Source organism: Somniosus microcephalus, chromosome 26 (assembly GCF_052327205.1).
Source record: "Somniosus microcephalus isolate GS21.2 chromosome 26, FLI_Smic_1.0, whole genome shotgun sequence".
Classification (NCBI taxonomy): domain Eukaryota; kingdom Metazoa; phylum Chordata; class Chondrichthyes; order Squaliformes; family Somniosidae; genus Somniosus; species Somniosus microcephalus.
The window spans coordinates 32,607,978-32,630,266 of record NC_141012.1 but is presented as its reverse complement, the minus strand read 5'-3'; the positions used below and the strand labels follow the sequence as shown (position 1 = coordinate 32,630,266).

The 22,289-nt window shown below is 45.4% G+C and overlaps 1 protein-coding gene across 1 annotated transcript in view; it reads left to right on the top strand.

Annotated features, from left to right (window-relative positions):
- LOC147100386 (sialic acid-binding Ig-like lectin 12) overlaps positions 1–21,653 on the top strand; it is a 32,343-nt gene extending 10,690 nt beyond the window's left edge. The window contains exons 3-5 of the mRNA XM_085968233.1: positions 15,507–15,854; positions 20,291–20,593; positions 21,331–21,653. Coding sequence (XP_085824359.1) covers positions 15,507–15,854; positions 20,291–20,593; positions 21,331–21,653 — 974 coding nt within the window. The remainder of the gene's footprint in view (positions 1–15,506; positions 15,855–20,290; positions 20,594–21,330) is intronic.
- Positions 21,654–22,289: the final 636 nt, after the last annotated feature.

The following is a 22,289-nucleotide window of genomic DNA, read 5'->3' as shown; positions in this document are numbered from 1 at the left end:
ATTTCCATAATCCCAACCAAATCATATTCATTTACCTCTATTTGCGCAGCCAATTCATTCACCTTATTACGAATGCTCCTCGCATTAAGACACAAAGCCTTCAGGCTTATTTTTTTAATGCTCTTAGACCTATTAGAATTATTATTTACTGTGGCCATGTTTGATTTAAACTGTTGATTTCTCTGACTGCCACTTTTGTTTTTCTCCTTCCTATCTTTTGCTTTTATCTCTGTTTCCCTTTCCTCTGTCTCCCTGCTCAGGTTCCCAACCCCCTGCCATTTTAGTTTAGACCCTCCCCCAGAGCACTAGCAAACACTCCACCTCGGACATCGATCCCAGCCCTGCCCAGGTGCAGACCGTCTGGTTTGAACTGGTCCCACCTCCCCCAGAACCGGTTCCAATGTCCTAGGAACTTGAATCCCTCCCCCTGGCACCATTCCTCTAGCCACGTATTCACCTGAAATATCCTTCTATTTCTACTCTGACTAGCATGTGGCACTTGTAGCAATCCTGAGATTACTACCTTTGAGGTCCTATTTTTTAATTTACCTCCTAACTCCCTCATGGCCCCACTGAAGCTGCTCTCCAGTCACTTGCTAGCAGTGAAGTGCAGGTGACCCATTAGAGGGATGTTGGTGGCAGACAACAAGGAAGTGTGGGCTCCTCTCCAAGTGCTCAAACGACCATGCCACTGTGGAGCCCTCGGTCAGAGCCCTAGGTTCCTCACCCAACTGAAATGGCCATCTCAGCCCCTGCACACCCACAGGAAGAGCAGACTGTGGAGGAACACTCCCAGGTTCCGAAACCCAGAGGACACCTGTCAAAGGCATCTAAGCAGGCGCAGCATCAAAGTGAGCAAGGTGCCTCTACATCTGTTGAAGCCACGGGGGAACCACCATGTAGAAGCACGCGTAAGAGGAAGTTAACACAGAAATAGCCACAAGAGTAGTCACTTGAGTGTTTTGTTCTGTTGTAAACTTTTGATTGTCATCCTTTGTGATGTGATTAAACAAAAGTGAAGGCAAAGAGTTGAAGTTCTGGGCTATGTGTCCTGGGAAATGGAAGTTGCACATTGAGGGCTCAGGGCGACTTGCATTTGTAATGATGGTGCTGAGAGTGATAGGAAAGCACTGTTTATTGTAGTGATGATGTATGGCGTGTTAAGAAGTTTGTCCACATATTCATAGCCATATGCCAGCCACTTGTGGTTGAAGCGCAAGCTTACGCGAATCTGGCATGGATGAGTGCATGCCTTGTGTGATGGGCAGCAATGTGGAAAAGTGCTGCTGCATTGGCCACATCCGGCCCCGCAAGGCGGGCCTCCTCCACGTCCTCGTCCTTCTCCTCCTCCTCCTTCTCCACCTCGGCCTCCTCCCCCTCGTCCTCCCCCTTTTCTTCTGAAGATGCTCTGCACTGAACCACTTGTTCCTCAGGCGGCACTAAGCCACACTTGTGCGATGTTGTGCATGGCACGCAGACGACAATGATTCTGGACACCCTGGCTGGTGCATACTGCAGGCCTCCACCAGATCTGTCGAGGCATCGGAATTGCATTTTGAGCAAGCTGATGGTTTGCTCTATGATGCTTCTGGTGGAAATGTATCTCACATTGTACCACCCCTCAGCTTCGTTTGATGACCTCCTCATCAGTGTCATGAGTCACTTTTTCAGGGGATAGCCCTTGTTGTCAAGTAGCCATCCAGAAAGTTGGATTGGCAGATTGAAGAGCTGAGGATGAACGAGTCATGGCAACTGCCACGGAACTTGGTGCAAACATGCATAATATTCTTCTTGTGGCTACACACCAGCTGGACATTAAGGAAGTGGAAGCCCTTGCGGTTCACAAGTACAGCTGGATTGTGATGGGGTGCCCTAATGGCCACATGTGTGCCGTCTATGATGCCCTGTACCCTTGGGAAGCCTGCCATACTTGCAAAGCCAACCGCACACGCGGTTATACTTGCTTCATCCGTGGAGAAGTGGATGTAATTGTGTGCCTTTGTAAAGAGAGCATCGGTAGCCTGCATGATGCAAGTGTGTGCAGCCATCTGGGAGATGCCAATGATGTCTGCTGCTGATGCCTGGAAGGAGGCCGAAGTAAAGAAGTTGAGGGCATTGGTGACTTTGACAGCCACTGGTAAGGGGTGTCCACCCGCTCCTCTGGGCTCCAGGCGTTGGTGCAGCATTGTGCAGATGTCAGCGACTACATCTCGCGGAAATCTCAGCCACCTTTGGCGCTGCTTCTCACTCATGTTGAGGAAGCTCATCCTCTGCCTGTAAACACGGTGTTGGGGGTATCTCCTGTGGCGAGGTGGAGCCCTGTGCTGACACCCTCTGCCCTGTGCAGCATCAGGTGGCTGAGGAGAAGGTTGGTGCTCCTGTTGTTGGTACTGCTGCTGTGCCTGGTTGCGCTGCTGTCGTGGCTGCTTGTACTCCAAATCTGACGACCAGGATGAGAGGAGAGAAATGGTTCCCATACCGCTGGTATATATCTCAGTCGAGGAATGGAGGTTGTGTGTGTTCAGACAAAGCGGCCAGAGGGTATTCCAAGGAGTGCACACTGCAGATGGAATTCAGCCTCAACACTCACAAGATTAGTAGAGCTGAAAAATGTCTCCCAAACCTCAAAGCACTAAGTTTTAAAAGAGTGAGAGATTGCAGGACCGCTTTTAAGCTGTTCGAGCAGCTGCCAACAATTCAGGTCCTCGCTCAGTCTGACTCGATTCAGCTGGCGTGTTTTTCTGAAGGTGGGCAGCATGCTGATAAAGCTGCAAAATCCGAACAGGCAGTTCAAATAGGATTATCCAACAGTTAACAAGCTGTTTGGTGACGGGTCAGTTCGGGAGCGGCTGACCCGACACTTGCCAAAGTCGGGTGGAGGCGGGATGGCGGCAGGTTCGCAGCCCGCCGTCAATTTTTCTGATTTTCGCGACCGACCCACCTCCAAACCCGCCCTCTGAGGTCTATTAAATTCGCGGCCCATGTCAACATTTAAGAATAAATTGGTTGAAGGAAAAGGGAGTAAAGGAATCTGGGAATAGAGCGAGCACATGGGATTAGGACTACTGCTCGTGTGGAGGATAAACACCAAGAAGGACTGGTTGGGCCGAACGGCCAGTTTCTGTGTTATAATTTCTGTGTAATTCGATGTAAAGTGTTCCATTCTCTTGCAATCACATCCCTCACCTTAGTGAGCACAAAATTCACATAAAAACATAATGGCCCAGTAATTCCGGTCCCAACGCGTGAGTACGGACGGGGTACTCACGCGTGGGCCCGTTGGAAGTGCCGGATTTCAGCATGCACAGCGCATGCGCGGGAAACCGGCATTTCCTCCAAGGGGTTCAGAGGTCCAACGCGTGCGCACAGGACTCTGCGCGCACGCGTTGAACTTCCTTCTTTTTGGCAGGTTTGCCCGTGTGTAAGGGCCTGAACTTTTTAGAAATGTAAAAAGGAGACGTAAGGACTTGATTCTTTAAGGTAAGTGGTCTATTATTTAAAATTATAACATTTTTTCCAGAGCTTAATTGTTTTTAAGGACTTTACAGTAAGGTAAGTGTATTTTTAGACCCGATTTCTTAAAAAATTATTTTTTTCAAAAATTTGATTAATTGTTTAAAATAGTTTATTAAAGTTATTTATAGTTCATTTAATTAGTGGGATGTTTTTTAAAATTTTATTTAAAGTTTAAGTAGTGTTTTGGGCGCCCGTAGTTTTCATGAGTTTGACAGTTCTTATCAAACTCATGAATGAAGTTTTCCCTCCCCTGATTGGCTGCCCAGTGCTCACCTGATCCCAGCCAGCACATCGCACTAACTACGCCGCTGGATCAGGCAAGCACAGCGCGCCGACAGCTGAACCGGGCCAGTGACAGGAATTCCAAGCCGGCCCAGGCTTCAGCTGTCGGCTCGCCGGGTGAGTGCACATCGGGGGCTTGCACGCGCGGCAAGCCCCCGAACCTAATTTCTGGGCCATTGAAATTGAGTGACACAACCTTGTGAACTTCAGATCAGCATGTGAGTTGGCAATTCTCGTTTGTTGCATTCTAAATCGCCTGCTAGAAATTCAGAGGAAGAACCACGGAAAAAGCTGGAAAAGAGACGTAAACAGCATTTACACCGTATTTTCCAGATTACAGGGGCTCCTGAGCTGAGGTTCTGATGGATGAACGAGAGAGATGAGTGGAAATCCACCCCCTCATTCTCTAGATGACTTTATTCTTCTGGTAAATAAGACAAACTAGCAACAGAGCTATCAAATACTGCAGTTAAAGTTCAGCTATTTCATCCTGCTTACACTGCTCTCTGCTCCATAAAGAGAGATCCCTGTGCACATGCAGGTAGATGGAGTTAAAATACAGATCCGCCATGATCTAATTGAAGGGCGGAACAGGCTAGAGGGGCTGAATGGCCTACTTCTGTTCCTGATGTGCCAACGCCAGAGGAAATCTTACAGCTCAGAGAAGAGTCGATGGCAACCAAAGTGAGACTGAAGCAATGTGAGACAGTTTACTAAAAGTGTTCTCACGCTACCCTGAACAGCGATCGGAATATGTTGCTCAGGGGCACCAGGGTAAAATAACCGCTGAGTGAATGACAGGCTGCAAAATGCACACTGACAGTCCACAAAAGCACTTGTTGAGGGCAAGCTTCCTGCCCGCAGTAGACAACTTAAACACGCAGCAGCACAGCGCACAGGAAGCCCCATGGGATAATACAACTCACAAATACATAGACTAATTATAGTTACTTTATTTTTCAGTTGCCCACTGATCTTGAGCAAAAATCCAGAAATTGTGTCTTAAATTGTTAGGGGGGAAAAATTGGGTTGCTTTGCGCCTCCCGTTAGCACCCCCAAAGCCCTGCAAATATTTCATTTTCAAGTGTATATCCAAGTTATGACTGCAACATTTCTAAACAACATTACAGTTCATTAATAATGGTTCCCATGTTATCTCTGTAAAATTCTTGCCCATTCACAATTTAGGAAGGAAATCAAGGCTTTGGGGAGGGTGCAGAGGAGATTTAATAGAATGGTACCCGGGATCAGGGACTTCAGTTATGTGGAGAGACTAGAGGTGCTGGGATTATTCTCCTTAGAACAGAGAAGGCTAAGGGGAGATTTAATAGAGGTGTTCAAATTTATATGGGTTTTTGATAAATTAGATAGGGAGAAACTTTTACTATTGGCAGGAGGATTGGTGACCAGAGGACACAGATTTAAGGTAATTGGTGAAAGAACCAGGGAGGAGATGAGAGAATTCTTTTTGCACTGCAAATTGTTGTGATCTGGAATGCACTGACTGAAAGGAAGTAGATTCAATAGTAACTTGGATATATTCTTGAAAATGAAATATTTGCAGGGCTTTGGGGAAAGAGCAGGGGAGTGGAACTAATTGGATAGCTCTTTCAAAGGCACAATAGGCTAAATGGCCTCCTTCTGTGCTCTATGGGGGGAATTTTTTGGGAGTCAGCGGGCAGGTTTGGTGGCGGGTCAGGTGGGAAAAAATTTTTGACAGCAGGTAGGGAAACAGTTTTAACCCGCCACCGTGCTAGTTTCCCAGATGTCAGGTCTGTCATTGCCGAACAGATCCAACACCAAGTGGCAGGGGAGGTGATTTAGATGATTAAGAGCTTGTTAACAGGCACTTAAAAACTATTTTAAGCTCACCTTTAAATTTTACGAGGTCGCCCACGGGTTCCACACTGCTCGGGGATCACGTCAGGTAAGCAGGTCGGGAGTTGTGTCACCATGATATCATTTCTTTACTTGAAAGCTGCAAATGTGCTATAAAAGCTCCCATCTCACATCTGTTCACTTTCCAAGTTCAGAAGCTGTTGCTTACTGCATTTGGAAGACAGATTGAGCTTTATGCAGTGTTTGGAGCAAAAGCTCTATCCAGTGTCACCTCATTGGAACAACCTCTCTCACTGTTGACATGGTGTGGAGATGCCGGAGTTGGACTGGGGTGGACAAATGTAAGAAGTCACACAACACCAGGTTATAGTCCAACAGCTTTATTTGAAATCACAAGCTTTCGGTCATCTCAACTTCACCTGCCATCTATTACATCAGCAACGGTGCCCTTGAAACTATCTCACCTTGGTCCTCAGAATTCCACCATGATCAGCCCCAACACCAGCAGCACCAACAACACCATCTCCACAATCACTTGATGCTGCACAAGATACAGGATATCAGCACCCGAGCTGCCTGGGATGCCAGGGATGGCCTCACCCCTGTCAGATTTACTTCACTTGATGCTGTACACCCTGGCTGTCACATGATGTGCCAGGTTGGCACCACCCCACACCAACACCATAAAGCATCCCTACAATGCCCAAGCCATTCCTTCCACACTCATCACCATTCACTGCAACTCACTAAGCCACTTCCAAAGGTGCACAGAAATCTGTCCAAGAACACAAAATGTTGAAAATAAAGATTTCAATGATTGACAGCACATTAACAGAAACTTCACATGAACTTTGGATAAAGCACACAAGTGCCTACCCTTGTCTGTTGTTAGTTGGTATGATTGGACTAGGATGAGGGTGAGTGTGAGGGGTGGCTAGTGAGATGGGGAAGTGATGGGGAAGTGATGGGGAAGGTCAAACTTGAAAGCTCGCAAGAACAAACCCAAAACAAAAAACTATGAAAAATGGTTTGACCCAGATTGCCATAACATGAGGAAAAAACTTAGAAAAATATCAAACCAAAAACACAGACAGCCAGAAAATGAGGAATTACGCCTTACTTATTGTCAGACACTAACACAATACAGAAACACACTCAGAACCAAAAAAGAGCAGTATATTAAGAATACACTCAGCTCCATTGAGGAATCCATTGATTCCAATTGTTTCTGGGACAACTGGAATACATTACACAAAAAAAAACACGACAAATTGGCCATTCAAAATGGAGACACATGGGAAAACCACTTTGAAAAATTATACCAGAAAAACACACTAAGGCCAGAGCAACACCAAATATGCAAAACACTGGAAAAGCTCGAAATGGCCATAAAAGATAACCAAAACCCGCTAGACTCCAGAATAACAGAAAAAGAACTATTTGACAAACTCAAGGACCTGCGACCAGGAAAAGCTTGCGGTGCAGATGGCATACTAAGCGAGATGATTAAACACACAGATGATAAAATGAAACTGGCTATCCTAAAACTCTACAACTTGGTTCTGAGTGTCGGTTACTTCCCTGATATCTGGAACAAAGGACTCATAACGCCCATATACAAAAGTGGGGACAAAGTCGACCCAAATAACAATCGAGGCATCTGTGTAAACAGTAACCTGGGGAAGGTATTCTGTAGTATCATAAACAAAAGACTTATAAACTTCCTTGAGGAGCACAATGTCTTGAGTAAAAGCCAAATTGGATTTTTGCCAAACTATAGAACATCAGATCATATCTTCACCCTACAGACCCTAATTGACAAACACGTTCATCAAAACAAAAGCAAAATCTACGCATGCTTTATAGATTTCCAGAAGGCTTTCGATTCCATCTGACACGATGGTTTATTCCTGAAACTTATCAAAAGTGGGGTAGGGGGAAAAACATATGATGTAATTAAATCAATGTATACAAACAACAAATGTGCGGTTAAAATTGGAGACAAACAAACAAAATACTTCCCACAGGGGCGGGGGGTGACGCAGGGCTCGCCCATCTCACCGACACTCTTTAATATTTACATAAATGAATTGGCAAAACTACTTGAACAATCTACAGCACCCGGCCTCACCCTATATGAATCCAAGGTTAAATTCCTCCTCTATGCAGATGACCTGGTTCTGCTGTCACCAACTAAGGAGGGTCTACAGCAGAACCTGGATCTGCTGGAGTCATTCTGCCAGACCTGGGCCCTGACAATAAATCCCCAAAAAACCAAAATCCTTGTGTTCCAGCAAAGATCCAGACATCAGGGACCCAAAATAAATTTCACACTAGGAACAACCAAAATTGAACAAACCACTAACTACACATACTTGGGCTTAAAAATCAGTTATACGGGAAATTTTCATCTGGCTGTGAATGAACTGAAAGAGAAAGCAAGAAGGGCTTTCTATGCCATTAAAAAATCAATCCAAATAGAAATCCCAATTAGCATTTGGCTCAAAATTTTTAAATCAGTAATTGAACCAATTGCACTCTATGGCAGTGAGGTGTGGGGACCGCTAACACAACAAGAATTTGCAAAATGGGACAAACACCCAATTGAGATCCTACATGCAGAATTCTGTAAAAGTATCCTCCGGACTCAAAGGAAAACCGTAAACAATGCATGCAGGGCAGAACTAGGCCAATATCCATTAATAATCACTATCCAAAAAAGAGCCACCAAATTTTGGAAACACCTAGAAATGAGCAACCCCCAATGTTATCATTACGAAGCCCTGAAATGCCAAGAGAGGACCATAAAGAAGAATACCCTCAGTCAACTAGTCCTGGGACTCAGTGAAGTAACTACAAACACTACTAACAATAACCAGCCCCAGGACAGTGACAGCGTAACACAAAGAATTCGACCCAACACAATCGTCGCTAAGCAAAAGGAAAAATATCTGTCATATTGGGCAGAAACAACAAAAACCCAAAGCAAACTCAATTGCTACTTGGCCCTAAACAGACAATACAACATGGCTGATTACCTGACCATGGTAAAGGATAGCAAACTGAGAAAAACCTTGACAATGTACAGACTTAGTGAACATAGCCTGGCGATCGAAAAAGGTAGACACAGGCAGACCCGGCTACCAAGAGAGGACAGGATATGCTCTCACTGCAGTCAGGGAGTGGTGGAGACAGAGATGCACTTCCTCACAGCTTGTAGAAAATGTCAGGGCATAAGGGAGAATTTCTACCCAAAATTCACAAAAATATGCCCGGAATTCAGAAATTTGAATGACGACCAAAAACTCCCATACCTACTAGGGGAAGAGAGAAATTGTGTAACCTTAGCAGCACACTATGTTACAGCTTGCCATAAACAGAGGGACAACCACTAAATATAAGAAAAGAGTATATACAAATTATATGAATGTATATTTATACACTCAGGGATATATCTGTTTATACACTGTATGGATAGATCTGTATTTTTGTGTACAACCATGAATGTTTTTCGATGCTTTGGCAACATAAGATGTACCTTGTCATGCCAATAAAGCGATTTGAATTGAATTGAATTGAATTGATAATGTAGATAGAGAGGGATGATTGGAGGTGCAAGGTAAGCTGGTGTGAGTAAGGATGTGCAGGAGTAGGGTAGGGAAGGCAGAGTGATGGGGGTGTGATGAGTGGCACAGCAGGATGAGGTTGAGTGTGGCTTTGCAGTAATATTTCGTGATCTACTGAGATCATTGAAATGTTTGTGCCACTGCAGCCTGGTCCTCCTAATTACATCCCTGCTTGTGTCCTCCTGTGCAATGTGCAACCAGGCTGTGTTGATCTCCTGGGGCGGACTCTTCCACCTATTGGAAGGGAAGAGAATCTCCCTGTGTGCTGTGACTCCCTCCATGAGCATATGGAGGGAGTCATGGGCGAGCCTGGGTGCAGCCGTGCACCTCTGTGCAGTCATTGCCAGTGTTTGCAGCACCTCAATGCTGCAGAACACTGATAGCACATCTGTCAAAATAAATTTGCGCATGGTCCCTTTAAGGAAACCGGCTGATGACGCATCATCAAGTGATGTCATCAGACACGCTTCTTTCAATTGGCTGGGAAATGCGCTGGGCGGGCTTAACAAGCCCAATCAACATAAGATCACTTTGGACAGCAGGCTGTAGCAGACAGCGGTGTCGCAACCCGCCACCGACCCCGGCTGCCGTGGACCGGCCGAGGTTGGGGAAACCGCAGCCTATGATTCTATAAAAAGTGCCAGTTAACACCAATATGACTTCACCATTTCTAAACAACATCACTGTAGTTCATTAATAATGGTTCCAGTGGCTGGTATCTCTGTAAAAGTCTTGCTCATTCAAGCCAAACCTTGTCATACACTTTACATTTGTGCTCACAATAATCCTTCCCTCGCTCCATTTCACCTCTGTCCCTCCCACTTTATCATACTTGGACAGAGCCAGAAGAAATTCAACGACCTCACTCGGGTCGTCAGGGTGAGTGGAGTTAATGTAAACTTATGCATCCCTCCATGAGCACCTGACTTTATGGCTACAGGGTGCGCGATACCCCAATGGCCATCTGTCAGCAAGCACCCATGGCCCTTTCTGGTCACACACATCCACATTTGACTCAGGGCATCATGTAAGGGCTCTTCCACCATGGGGGGCATGAGATGATAACTCAGGGCATCATGTAACATCACTTCCCGTCCTTTGCCCTGCAGGCCAAGCTGGCGCGGAATCAGAAGGAGCAGATTCGCACCGGAGGAGGCCGTCCTCAAGTGGAGCCTCTGACGGATCTCAAGGAGAGAGTCCACCAGATTGTGGGAGGACGTCTGAGTGGTCCTGTCACCACTGCAGCTGCCGACCCCATTGTCCACAGCGATGGTAAGGTTCTCAACTATTACAGCTGTCACCTTTCAGTTGTTTCCCCCGCCAGCATACTTGCCGCACTGTTGCATCCCTTGCTGCCAAACTGTCCTTTTGCTAAAGCCACTCTTCAACCTCCCTGCTTTCAGATGCTGCATCACCAGCTCGGGAGCCAGCCCCTCAAGCTGCCAGTGCAAGTGCCTCCGGAGGCGACGACCAGGAGGAAGCCGGACCATCCGTGCCAGCCTCAGGGGAGCCCCCGCATGTGGAGACTGGGGATAGTAGTTCCCTTGAGGGGAGGGGGGGGGGCTCTGATGAGGAGCCAGTTGCAGGGAGCAGCGGCCTACAGCAACGCGCGGGGGGTAGGGACGCTCGGGGGCCGTCTCCCCGGAGGGCGAGGCAGGCCACCATGACTGCTGCACAGAGTGCAGAGGAGGTGCGTAGCCTTGCGGAAATGAGCGCCCAGGCCCGGCTCAAGCACACTGAGCTTATGGCTGCAGTGGGGAGGATGCCTGAGTCCATTGACACACTGGCAAAGAGTGTGGTGGACTTTGGCGCAGCAATGGAAAGGACTGTCCAGGGCTTCGGGGCAGCAATGGAAAGGACTGTCCAGGGCTTGACCGAAGCAGTGGAAAGGGCTGTTCCGGCCTTGTCCGAAGCAGTGGAAAGGACTGTTCCGGCCTTGTCCGAAGCAGTGGAAAGGACTGTTCATGGCTTCTCCGAAGCACTGGCACCTGCTACGCAGGGCCTCACTGCTGCCACGCAGTCACTTGCTGGCCTCGTCCACACGCAGATTGAGGCCACACAAACACTCACTGCTGCCACCGTAGCTGCATCGGGCAGGATCACCCCAGGCCCTTGCAGCACCACAGCAGGCCATGAATCTGTGGAGCAGCCGATAGCGGTGGATGATCCGGTGCGGCACCGTCAGAGTGCCAGTGTGTCGGCTGACCATAGTGCAGGTGTCCTCTCTCTGCATGTGACCAGTCCTGATGCCAATGCTGGCACGTCAGCAGAGCAGCTGCCACCACCTGCGCGGCACACTGCTAGCAGACATGCCCAGTTGGAGCGGCCTGCTTGCGGGACCTCCAAGCCCAGAGGTCGTCCAGGCTGTCCCTCAGGGGCTTCAGCGCCTGCAGACACTCAGCAGGCGTCCCCCAGCCTTGACCCAGTCACTGGGGTACAATTACGGAGGAGCTGCAGGGAGGGAAGGTTTGGTTAGTTTCGGCGGGTTGCCACACAGTTATCTGTTAGTTTGTTAGTTATGATTTCTGTTGCCATTACGTTGTCATGCTGGAAGGAAGCACTTGTTTGAAAATAAAGAAAACTTTTTATTTCCAATCGAGCTGTACACTATTTACAATCATCGATGCCTTCATAGGCTTACAGCAAACCGGAGGGCGCTGTTCGAATCACAGCCACCATTGCGTCCGAGGGGCCTAGAACCGAGTCCTTATGAGCCTCTGACGAATGGCCCTTCCAGTTTCTGGAGCCCTCCCATCTTCCTGTTCCTCCTCCTCCTCCTCCTCCTCCACCTCCTCGTCCGCCTGCTCTGCTGGACCTTGAGGGTCGGCTGGCATTGGCTGGGTGCGTTGAATGGCCAAGTTGTGGAGCATGCAGCAGACAACAACGATGCGCGCCACATGCTCCGGCGAGTACTATAGGGCGCCCCCCGAATGGTCTAGACAGCGGAAACGCTGCTTCAGCACACCAATTGTGTGCTCCACAATGTTCCTGGTGGCCTGATGGCTGCTGTTGTAAAGCTCTTCTGCCGGGCTGCTGGGCAAACGGAGCGGGGTCATGAGCCATGGGCAGAGAGGATAGCCCTTGTCGCCCAGAAGCCAGCCTCGTGGGTGAGCCGGGGCCTCAAAAAGGTCAGCCACTGAGGTCTGCCGCAGGATGAAGGCATCATGGCTGCTGCCAGGGAATTGTGCGTTCACCGCGATGATCATCTGCCGGTGATCACAGACCAGCTGCACATTAAGGGAGTGGAACCCCTTTCGGTTACAGAACTCCTCCGGATTCTGCAATGGCGCCCGCAAAGCCACGTGTGTACAATCAATGGCCCCCTGCACCATGGGGAAGTCCGCAATAGCCGCGAAGCCCTGTGTGCGCTCCCCCTGCTTCTCCAGGGTCAGAGAGAAGGTGATGAATTTGCGCCTCCTTTTGTAGAGGGCATCTGCAACTTGCCGGATGCAGCAATGCACCGCAAATTAAGAGATATTAGATATGTCCCCAGCTGCTGCCTGAAATAATCCGCTGGCGTAAAAGTTGAGCGCAACAGTGACTCAATATGGCCGGATGCGCTAGGATCACTGCGCACGTCTGAAAATTGGGTAACGCCCCAAATCACGGGCTCTTTCGGCGCTTATTGCTAGCGCAACCAACCGAATTTCTAGGCCCTAGTGTTTAGTGCCAATAAAAATCTTCAAAGAACCATCTTCAAAGAACCTGCTTTTACCAGCATAAGAGTTTTTAAAAATTTAAACATAACTTTTTTTCATTCATTTATAATTTTAAAATACTTTTAAAAAAGGTAAGATCATTTTTAGCCCCGTAAAAAACTTAAATTATTTTTTTCAAAAAATTAAATTTTTGTTTAAAATATTGAATTTAATGTAATTTTAACTAATTTTAAATACGTTCATTTTTAAAAATTTATTTAATGTTTAACTGTGTTTTTAAATGTGATCCCCCTTCATACTTTTGACAGATCTGTGCATAGAGACCTGTCAAAGGTAAGAAGGGGGATTCCCTTCTTTGATTGGTTCTCCATGGCCCACGTGATCCCAGGGACGCTTACGAACCGCCTGCACCCCCGGGATACCTGGACCTCTGCACGCGTGCACCAGGAGAGGCCCATCATCGGAAGTCTTGGGACCTATGGAGCCAGCAGGTAGGTTCGTAGATTTTTTCCGATCGGAGGCATCCGCCCGCAGGAAGCCTCCGATCGGAAAATCCGGCCAAATGATCCTGCCCTCTGGAACCTTCTACTCATTTGCATCCACATTGCCATTCCCTGTTTTGAAAAACCTTTACAAAATCCTCCTGATCAATTGTGTCTTCAATTTCTTATCATATATTCTCCATTTTTATCCACCCTTCCCACTCAGTATCCACCATATCCTTTCCCCTCTTATTATAAAGCCCGTTGACATTTCCCTCAGTGCCTCATGAGCACTGCCTACATGCAAGCTCCTGTTGCTTTATCTGAAATGAGTATTTTTCATTGCAGCAGCTGCTCCATATTTCCATCTAATGTTGAATTCTACAAACTATCAGCACAGTAAGAACAGACATTTGCTGCCTCCCTCCACCAAAGGAGAGGTTAGGTTTATAATTGTTGTTTAGAGTTTTAATTATAGTCTCCTTGTTGCACTCTGTCCCTCTCTTTACATTGAAATAACGCACACTAAAAATTCAACCCTCTCATTATCGCCTTTGGCACAAAATAAATGTCAAGCAGATTAATGCAGAAAAACATAAAATAAATATACACAAATAAATATCCATTCTATAGAAACATTACTTGTATTATTGGTGAATATAAAATATACTAAAACAGCTCATTGTTTCTCTATTTATTGATTATGTATTTGTTTTAGCCAAAATCCGTGGTTTCTGTGGGGAGTATTTTTTTACTATTTCCATTGCGTCACGGGTCTATTTACCAACCATTAACAAGTTAAAAATAAAACACGTTTCCTTTCCCCTCTCATCAAACCTGGTTTATGAAAGGAAGCGGGTGTGTTTTTAAAAAAGCAGCTCGACCCTTACACTGGAATAAGCACGAATAATGGAGAGAAGACACCCCTGTGTATAAAACATTTATGAAAACAGGATTATAGTTCAATAAAATATAATATCTGAAAGGAAGGATCAGTAAAATGGGAAGCATGTTGGTGCAACTGATTGTGCTCCTGCTTCCAGGGACGGGTTTAGTAGGTAAGTGATCTGATTAAAGTCCTTTAACATTCAATCCTTGAATTGAATTCACTGGCTTCGGACTGAGAGTTATTACAAGTAGATGTTACCTGGTGTGGACTATTCTAAAGTATAGCTGAAGAATTGATCAATAACAGTGTTCAGAAAAACAGTATCAAAATGAAGTTTGTGCAGTTGAAATAATTTGAATACTTGTTCAAAGCCCCTCACCACGTTGGGTTACATCTCTATATAACTGATATTAAGGTTGAGATACTGTTGTGTATTATTGATTGTGAATCCTTACACTGATATAAGAACATAAGAACATAAGAAGTAAGAGCAGGAGTAGGCCATACGGCCCCTCGAGCCTGCTCTGCCATACGGCCCCTCGAGCCTGCTCCGCCATACGGCCCCTCGAGCCTGCTCCGCCATACGGCCCCTCGAGCCTGCTCCGCCATTCAATAAGACCATGGCTGATCATCGACCTCAACTCTACTTTCCCGTCCGATCTCCATATCCCTTGATTCCCCTTGAGTCTAAAAATCTACCTATCTCAGCCTTGAATACACTCAAAGACTCAGCATTCACAGCCCTCTGGGGCAGAGAATTCCAAAGATTCACAACCCTCTGAGTGAAGAAATTCCTCCTCCTCTCAGTAAGGGTCGGGTTATGTAAAGTTGTGTCGATCTTGGGTAAAAGTGGATCGTTCACTGAACATTTTCAAAGAGATAGCAGCTACTTCACAGAACCGGAAGCAAAGATCTCCCATAGATTATTATGGCGAAATCCTGATCTGTCTGCAGCAGTTTGTGTAGAATAAACAAAATTCAAAACAGTAAAAAAAATTACTGCAGTATATTGGGTTTCAAACCGTCGCATAGTTTAGAATTAAATCTGAAAAAGACAAATATTTTAATAGTTTAAAAAAAAATTATATCCAATAGGAAGGATATCTCAAATTCAACACTGTTTAAATTGAGTTTTTGATGTTTCCCATTTATGTTGAAAGAATTGCTAACTGGACCTCAAACTGAAAATGACAAACTTATTTTATTCCATCAGGTATCTCGCTGATTGAGGAGGTGACTCAGCCGCGTCTGGTCAGTGTCCTGAGAGGAGAGTCAGTCACAATAAGCTGTACATGTATTTATAATGGAAGTAATGATGACTGGCTCCATCCAGCCTGGTACAGGGGTTCTCCAGGGCTCCCTGATACTCCCATTGAAGATAAGATACTGGCCTGCATTCCTGACGTTACTCCGGGTGGTTTGAGGCACTGTTGTGTATCACTGAAGATTGAAAATGTTTCTTTTGGTCACTCTGACTATAACTATACCTGTGTGGTGAAGGTACCGACAAGCTACCCGCCAGTAGAGAGAAAGGGGCAAGGAACACGGATACAGATTTATGGTAAAGTATTGTATATATTATTGCAGTTAGCTAACAACAGCATTTATTTTGTACACACACATAAAAATAACTACAGACCAATCTCAGGCATGGTGCAATGTACACTAGCAAGTTGTAGGACAGGCTGTGCTTATTTGGCTCGGTGACCATTGCCGCAGTTTTCCCTACCATATGTTTATGGAGAGAGTCACAGCACGGATGGAAGAGACCTCCTTAGGAGATCAACACAGTCTGGTTGCACATTGCAGAGGAGGACACAAGCAGGGATGTTGTCAGGAGGACCTGGGGGCAGTGCCGCAAATCTTTCAATGATCTCAATAGATCACGAAAATGTTAGTACAAAGCCACACACAACCTCATCCTGCTGTGTCACTCATCACATCCCCAGCACTCTGCCTTCCCTACCCTACTCCTGCACATCCTTACTTACCATCTTAGCTTGCACCTCCACCCATCCCTCTCTATCTACATTATCACTTCCCCATCTCACTAGCTGTACTGGCCTCACTAGACATGCTCCTATCTAGTTATCCAGCAAGTTAAACACTTATTCAAAATAATTCCTCGTGAAGCCATTTGCTGTTTGAAGCTTTACTTGAACAAATTTGTGAAACTGTAAACAAAGACAAAGTATGTTTTGTACATAAACTGAGTACTATACATTCAATATTACATAAGATATAACATATTTACAACACTAGAATAGACTAATTGTATAACTAACTAACATTTGGACTAACTTCTGTAACTATTAAATATTAACCTTTTATAAACATAGTGTTATCAAAATACTACACTGACAAAGTTGCTGTCATGCAAACAGACAAAGATACTCACAGATATTGCGTCTGGCCTAACATATGAGCTCAGATTACATTGGATTGTGAAACCCTCATGGAATTCTCCATTACTCAGTTCAGGTTCTTCCTGGAATTCTACTTCCTGGGATTCTACTTCCTGGGTCACACAGGAAGAAAGGTAGGAAGGTCAAATGACCTCTCACACAGGAAGAAAGGTCAAATGACCTCTGCTTCATACAAACACACTGCTAACAAAATAACCACCACCAGAGGGTGCTATCTGCATGTAAAAATGTCCATAATGTCCAGGACACTAGCCACTCCTCACATTCACCCTCATCCAAGTGCAATCATACCAACTAACAACACACAAGGGTAGGCAGTTGGGTGTTTTATGCAACGTTCATGTAAAGTTTCTGTTAATGTGGTGTCAAACATTCAAACCTTCATTTCAACACTTTGCGTTCTTGGACAGATTTGTGTGCACTCTTGGAAGTGGCTTAGTGAGTTGCAGTGAATGGTGAGACGTAGCAATACCCCCCGCAATGGTGATGAGTGTGAAAGGAATGGCTTGGGCATTGTAGGGATGCTTTATGGTGTTGTTGTGAGGTGGTGTCAACCTGGCGCATCTTGTGGCAGCCAGGGTGTAGAGCATCAAGTGAAGTAAATCTAAACATGGTGAGGCCACCCCTGGCCTCCCAGGCAGCAATGTGGTCGGGTGCTGGTGCCCTGTGCCATTGCAGAGAAGGTTGTTATTTTTGTTGGTGCTGCTGCTGTGCCTGGTGATGCTGGTGTTAGGGCTGATCATGGTGGGATTCTGAGGACCAAGGTGAGAGAGTATAAAGGGCTGCACCCAGGGATGATGGAATAGATGGCAGGTGAAGCAGAGATGACAGAAGCGATCTGTCAATGGTGAGCGAGGTAATGAGGTCACTGGATGGAGACTTGTGTAATGACTTGCAGCATGGTGAATCTGTTGTGGAAATGCAGTGAGGAAGAGCTTGTGGCTGAGGGAAGATATCTCTATAAGGTGGGAGCTTTTAATTGACATTTGAAGCTGTCAACTCAACAGCTGATTCAATGGCAATTGAACTCCAGCCTCAGCTTAACAGTCGTGATTGCCGTGCAGCAAGGACTCCCTGGGAGAGCACGTAAAATCGAAAGGTGAGCTCAAATGTGTTCTTAATCATCTCTAAACAAAGTCATAATGAGCTGAATTGAGACCCCCGCCACTGCATGTCAGGTCTGTTCAGCGCTGACAGACCCGGCCTGCACATGGCAGCGGATTCACAGCGGGTTCCCGACCCGCTAGGGGAAAAAAAACACTTTCACACCTGACCCGCCACCGATCCTGCCTGCTGATCCCCCGGAAAATCCAGCCCAGTGTTTCAGCTGACTTACTCAGAGCAATGACAAGGGAGAGCTGTGGTAACATTTAAAGAACCTTACGCCCAGGAACTTTTCAAATGTGAATCATGAGGGTCTAGAATTGACCTACACCTGATGCTCCAAATAGGTAAAAACTATCCACAGGAATTTCAAAACTCCTTTCCCTAATTTACAAATCCTTTCATGTTTTCACCCAATGTTATCTTTCCAATCTCCTCCAGTCTTATATCATAGCCTATGTCCTTTGATCCACCAATCATGGCCTCTTGTACATGCCCCCCATCTATATTCCATTGTTGCAAAGCCTTCAGCCATCTTGATCCACATTCTGGACACCGTTGCTAAATCTCTCCACCTTACTACATCCTAACTTTTTTATTACTGCTTGGTGTCCATGCTGTGAAGTTCCTTCGGACTTTTTATTACATTAAAGGCAAGTTGTTGTTGGAGGTGATCTCACAATTCTTGCTGTAATGTATTAGGGAGTCATACGGCTTCTCTTCCCGCTCCCATATCATTACCTCTGGTGTCCCCCAAGGATCTATTCTTGGCCCCCTCCTTTTTCTCATCTACATGTTGCCCCTTGGTGACATCATCCAAAAACACAGCGTCAGTTTCCACATGTACGCTGATGACACCCAGCTCTACCTCACCACAACTTCTCTTGATCCCTCCATGGTCTCTAAATTGTCAGACTGCTTGTTCTGGGCGAGCAGAAATTTTTTCCAATTAAATATTGGGAAGACCGAAGCCATTGTTTTTGGTTCCCGCCACAAACTCTGTTCCTTAGCCACTGACTCCATTCCTCTCCCTAACATCTGTCTTAGGCTGAACCACACTGTTCGCAACCTTGGTGTCATATTTGACCCTTAAATGAGCTTCCGATCACACATCTACGGCATAACTAAGACTGCCTATCTCCACCTCCACAATATCGCCAGTCTCCTCCCTTGCCTCAGCTCATCCGCTGCTGAAATCCTCATCCATGCCTTTGTTAGCTGTAGACTTGACTATTCCAATGCACTCCTGGCTGGTCTCCCACATTCTACCCTATGTAAACTTGAGGTGATCCAAAACTCGGCTGCCCGTGTCCTGACTTGCACCAAGTCCCGTTCACCCTTCACCCCTGTGCTCGCTGACCTACATTGGCTCCCGGTTAAGCAACGCCTCAATTTCAAATTCTCATCCTTGTTTTCAAAATCCCTCCATGGCCTCACCCCTCCCTATCTCTGTAATCTCCTTCAGCCCCTCAACCTCCCAAGATATCTAATCTCCTCTAATTCTGCCCTCTTGAGGATCCCTGATTTTAATCGATCAACCATTGGTGGCCGTGCCTTCTGTTGCCTAGGCCCTAAGCTCTGGGATTCCCTGCCTAAACCTCTCTACCTCTCTTTCTTCCTTTAAGACGATCTTAAAACCTACCTCTTTGACCAAGTTTTTGGTCACCTGCCCTAATTTCTCCTTATGTGGCTCAGTGTCAAATTTTTTGTTTGATAATACTCCTGTGAAGCGTCTTGGGATGTTTTACTACATTAAAGGCGCTATAGAAATACAAGTTGTTGTTGTTGTTGTACTTCACCATCCTGACTCCTGAGTTATACTGGCATTTTGGCATTAAGGCACACAGAAAAAAACTGCTGCCCACTGACATGGCTGCTGACTGTTGCCCATCCTCCTGAAGTTTCTACCATGGATGGTATTTTGGTTGCTGGACATCAGTCCACCCTGACCTGCTCTACTAAAGGGTTCTAATCTGAGAATATCTCTTTTACCTGGCTAGATCATGGAACAAACATCTCTATGCTCGTCACTACACTGACCACAAAAAGAGCTGGTGGTGGTACATCTGTTGTCACCAGCCAGCTTGAGATTGTCCCTAATGTGGGAGACCACAAACAGTCTGTAGGGCATCGAGAGTGACATTGGTGTAATTCTCTAACATATATTTTGTTTCTTCATTCTTTTGATCAAGTGGAAAGGCTGATTTATCTACCAATGTGACTCTATTTCACCAAAATAACGGGTTCTGCATGAAAGTATGGCAAAGTGTATTTTAATTTAGAATTAACTATTCATTCAGCAATGAATGATTTTACATTATGATATGCAATACATCTTCAGATTAGTGGCACTAAGAATCTCTAATAATGTTGCCATTCACATCAATGCACATGATGTTAATAAATATTCACAGAGCAGGATATGCTGTTTATAATTTCATATATTATCTGTTGTCCTCTCTCTCAGGACCTCCTGAAGTTTCTACTGTGGATGGTGCTTTGGTTGCTGGACATCAGTCCAGCCTGACCTGCTCTGCCAAGGGATTGTACTCTGAAAATATCTCCTTTACCTGGGCATGCCTTGGAACAAACATCTCCACAACCATCACTACACTGACCTCGAAAAGATCTGGTGACAATACATCTGTTGCCACCAGCCAGCTTCAAATCGTCCCTAAAGCGAGAGACCATGGATCTGTCTGTAGATGTCAGATCAACCACGTGACTTTCAGGCAGCCAGTAATAAATGAGATCAAACTACATGTTATGTGTGAGTATTATCCTCAACATTATTGTTATTTTCAGTAATGTTTAAGAGCATAAGGTATAAAAAAAATGCTCACTGTCCAATTAGCAATTCCTTTTCCGTCAGTGGTTTACAACTATGTCAGCTTGGTTCAGTTAGTAGCACTCTCAGCTTGATATGAGAAAGTTGAGGGTTTGAACTGCACACCAGGACTTGAGTGCATAATCTAGACTCACACTCGCATGCAATACTGAGAATGTACTACATTGCTGGTGATGCCATCCTTCGGGTATGTTAAACCAAGGTCCTGGCTGCTGGTTCAGGTGGATGTTGAAGATCCCATGGCTCCATTTGAGGAAAAGCAGGGAGTTACCCAGTGTGCTGATCAATATTCCCCCTAGCAGCCAATACCATCAGTAAACAGGTTAACTAGTTGTTTACCCCATGGCTGGTTTGGAACACCTCTGCCACTTTCAACTCCATAAAAACAGTCACTTACTCTAAAAGTATCACTCATTTTGTGATGTGCTTTGGAAACATTACGTTATATAAATGCAAGTATAATTATAATATTATTTATTAGTTACACTTCCTAATATTTTCTTCTTTGGCTCGGTGTCAATGTTTGTCTAATTAGACTCCTGTGAAGCACCTTGGGATGTTTTCCTATCAGAAATGCGCTATGTAAATGCAAGTTGTTAAGATTATTGTATTCATATTGTTTCTATGTAAAATTAAGTGTACATTATCTTTACTGTTAGATGGACCAAAAGATCCCACAATAATGTACAGGTTGAACAACAATGACAGTTACCATCCTGGGACGAGTAGCCCCATCACTGTCCCCATTGACTCATTCCTGGAACTGAGATGCTCTGTGGATAGTAACCCAACCTCCTCTGTGACCTGGGTGAAAGACAGGGTAAACCTCACTGAGATGTTACAACTCACTGCTGGATTAAATAGTTCAAAAGTAAAGATAAGAAAGTTCCAGACTGAAGATGGAGGAGTCTACTGGTGTATGGCAAACAACAGTTACGGCTGGGGTAACACAAGTGTTTGGATAAAAGCTGAAGGTAAATAGAAATTAAAAGATTAATGACGGATTTGATGCATGAATTATTAAGGGAACATTCTGGGACATAGACTACAAAAAGCTCCCTATCCAATAATTTAATTTGCAAAACAATGTTTGATTTATAGGTGTGATAGATGTGGGGTGCATTCTGCATCAGATATAGCATATTTCGATTTTATATCTTGCTCATATAAAATCATAGCTCAGATATTGTGCTGTGACTTTATAATGGAGCTCTATCAGTTGCTTTAACGGAATTTATTTTGCCTTTGCCTTGAAGACAAATACACAAAATGGTCTGGAGAATAACTGTTAGATTATGAGAACATCTGACAGATTAAGAAGAGGTGACCTTCCTCTAGTTATGAGAAGAATGGAGATCGCTGGCCCAGATTTTGCTGGAGCAGAGCATCTCGCAGCATGCCCTGTTACCTAGACTTGTTCGTGCATGTTTAGGTTTGAACATTTTTGTCCGACAAAGTTGCTGGAAGTGTGAGCTGGTAATGGCGCAGTGAGGGCAACAGGGAATCTGCGACCTTGGTGAACAACGGGACGAAAAGGGTATCCCCTTAACCAATGAGAATAATGATTGAGAATTTAAAATTTGACATTGGTAAAATATCCAACAACAATTCACTGCCT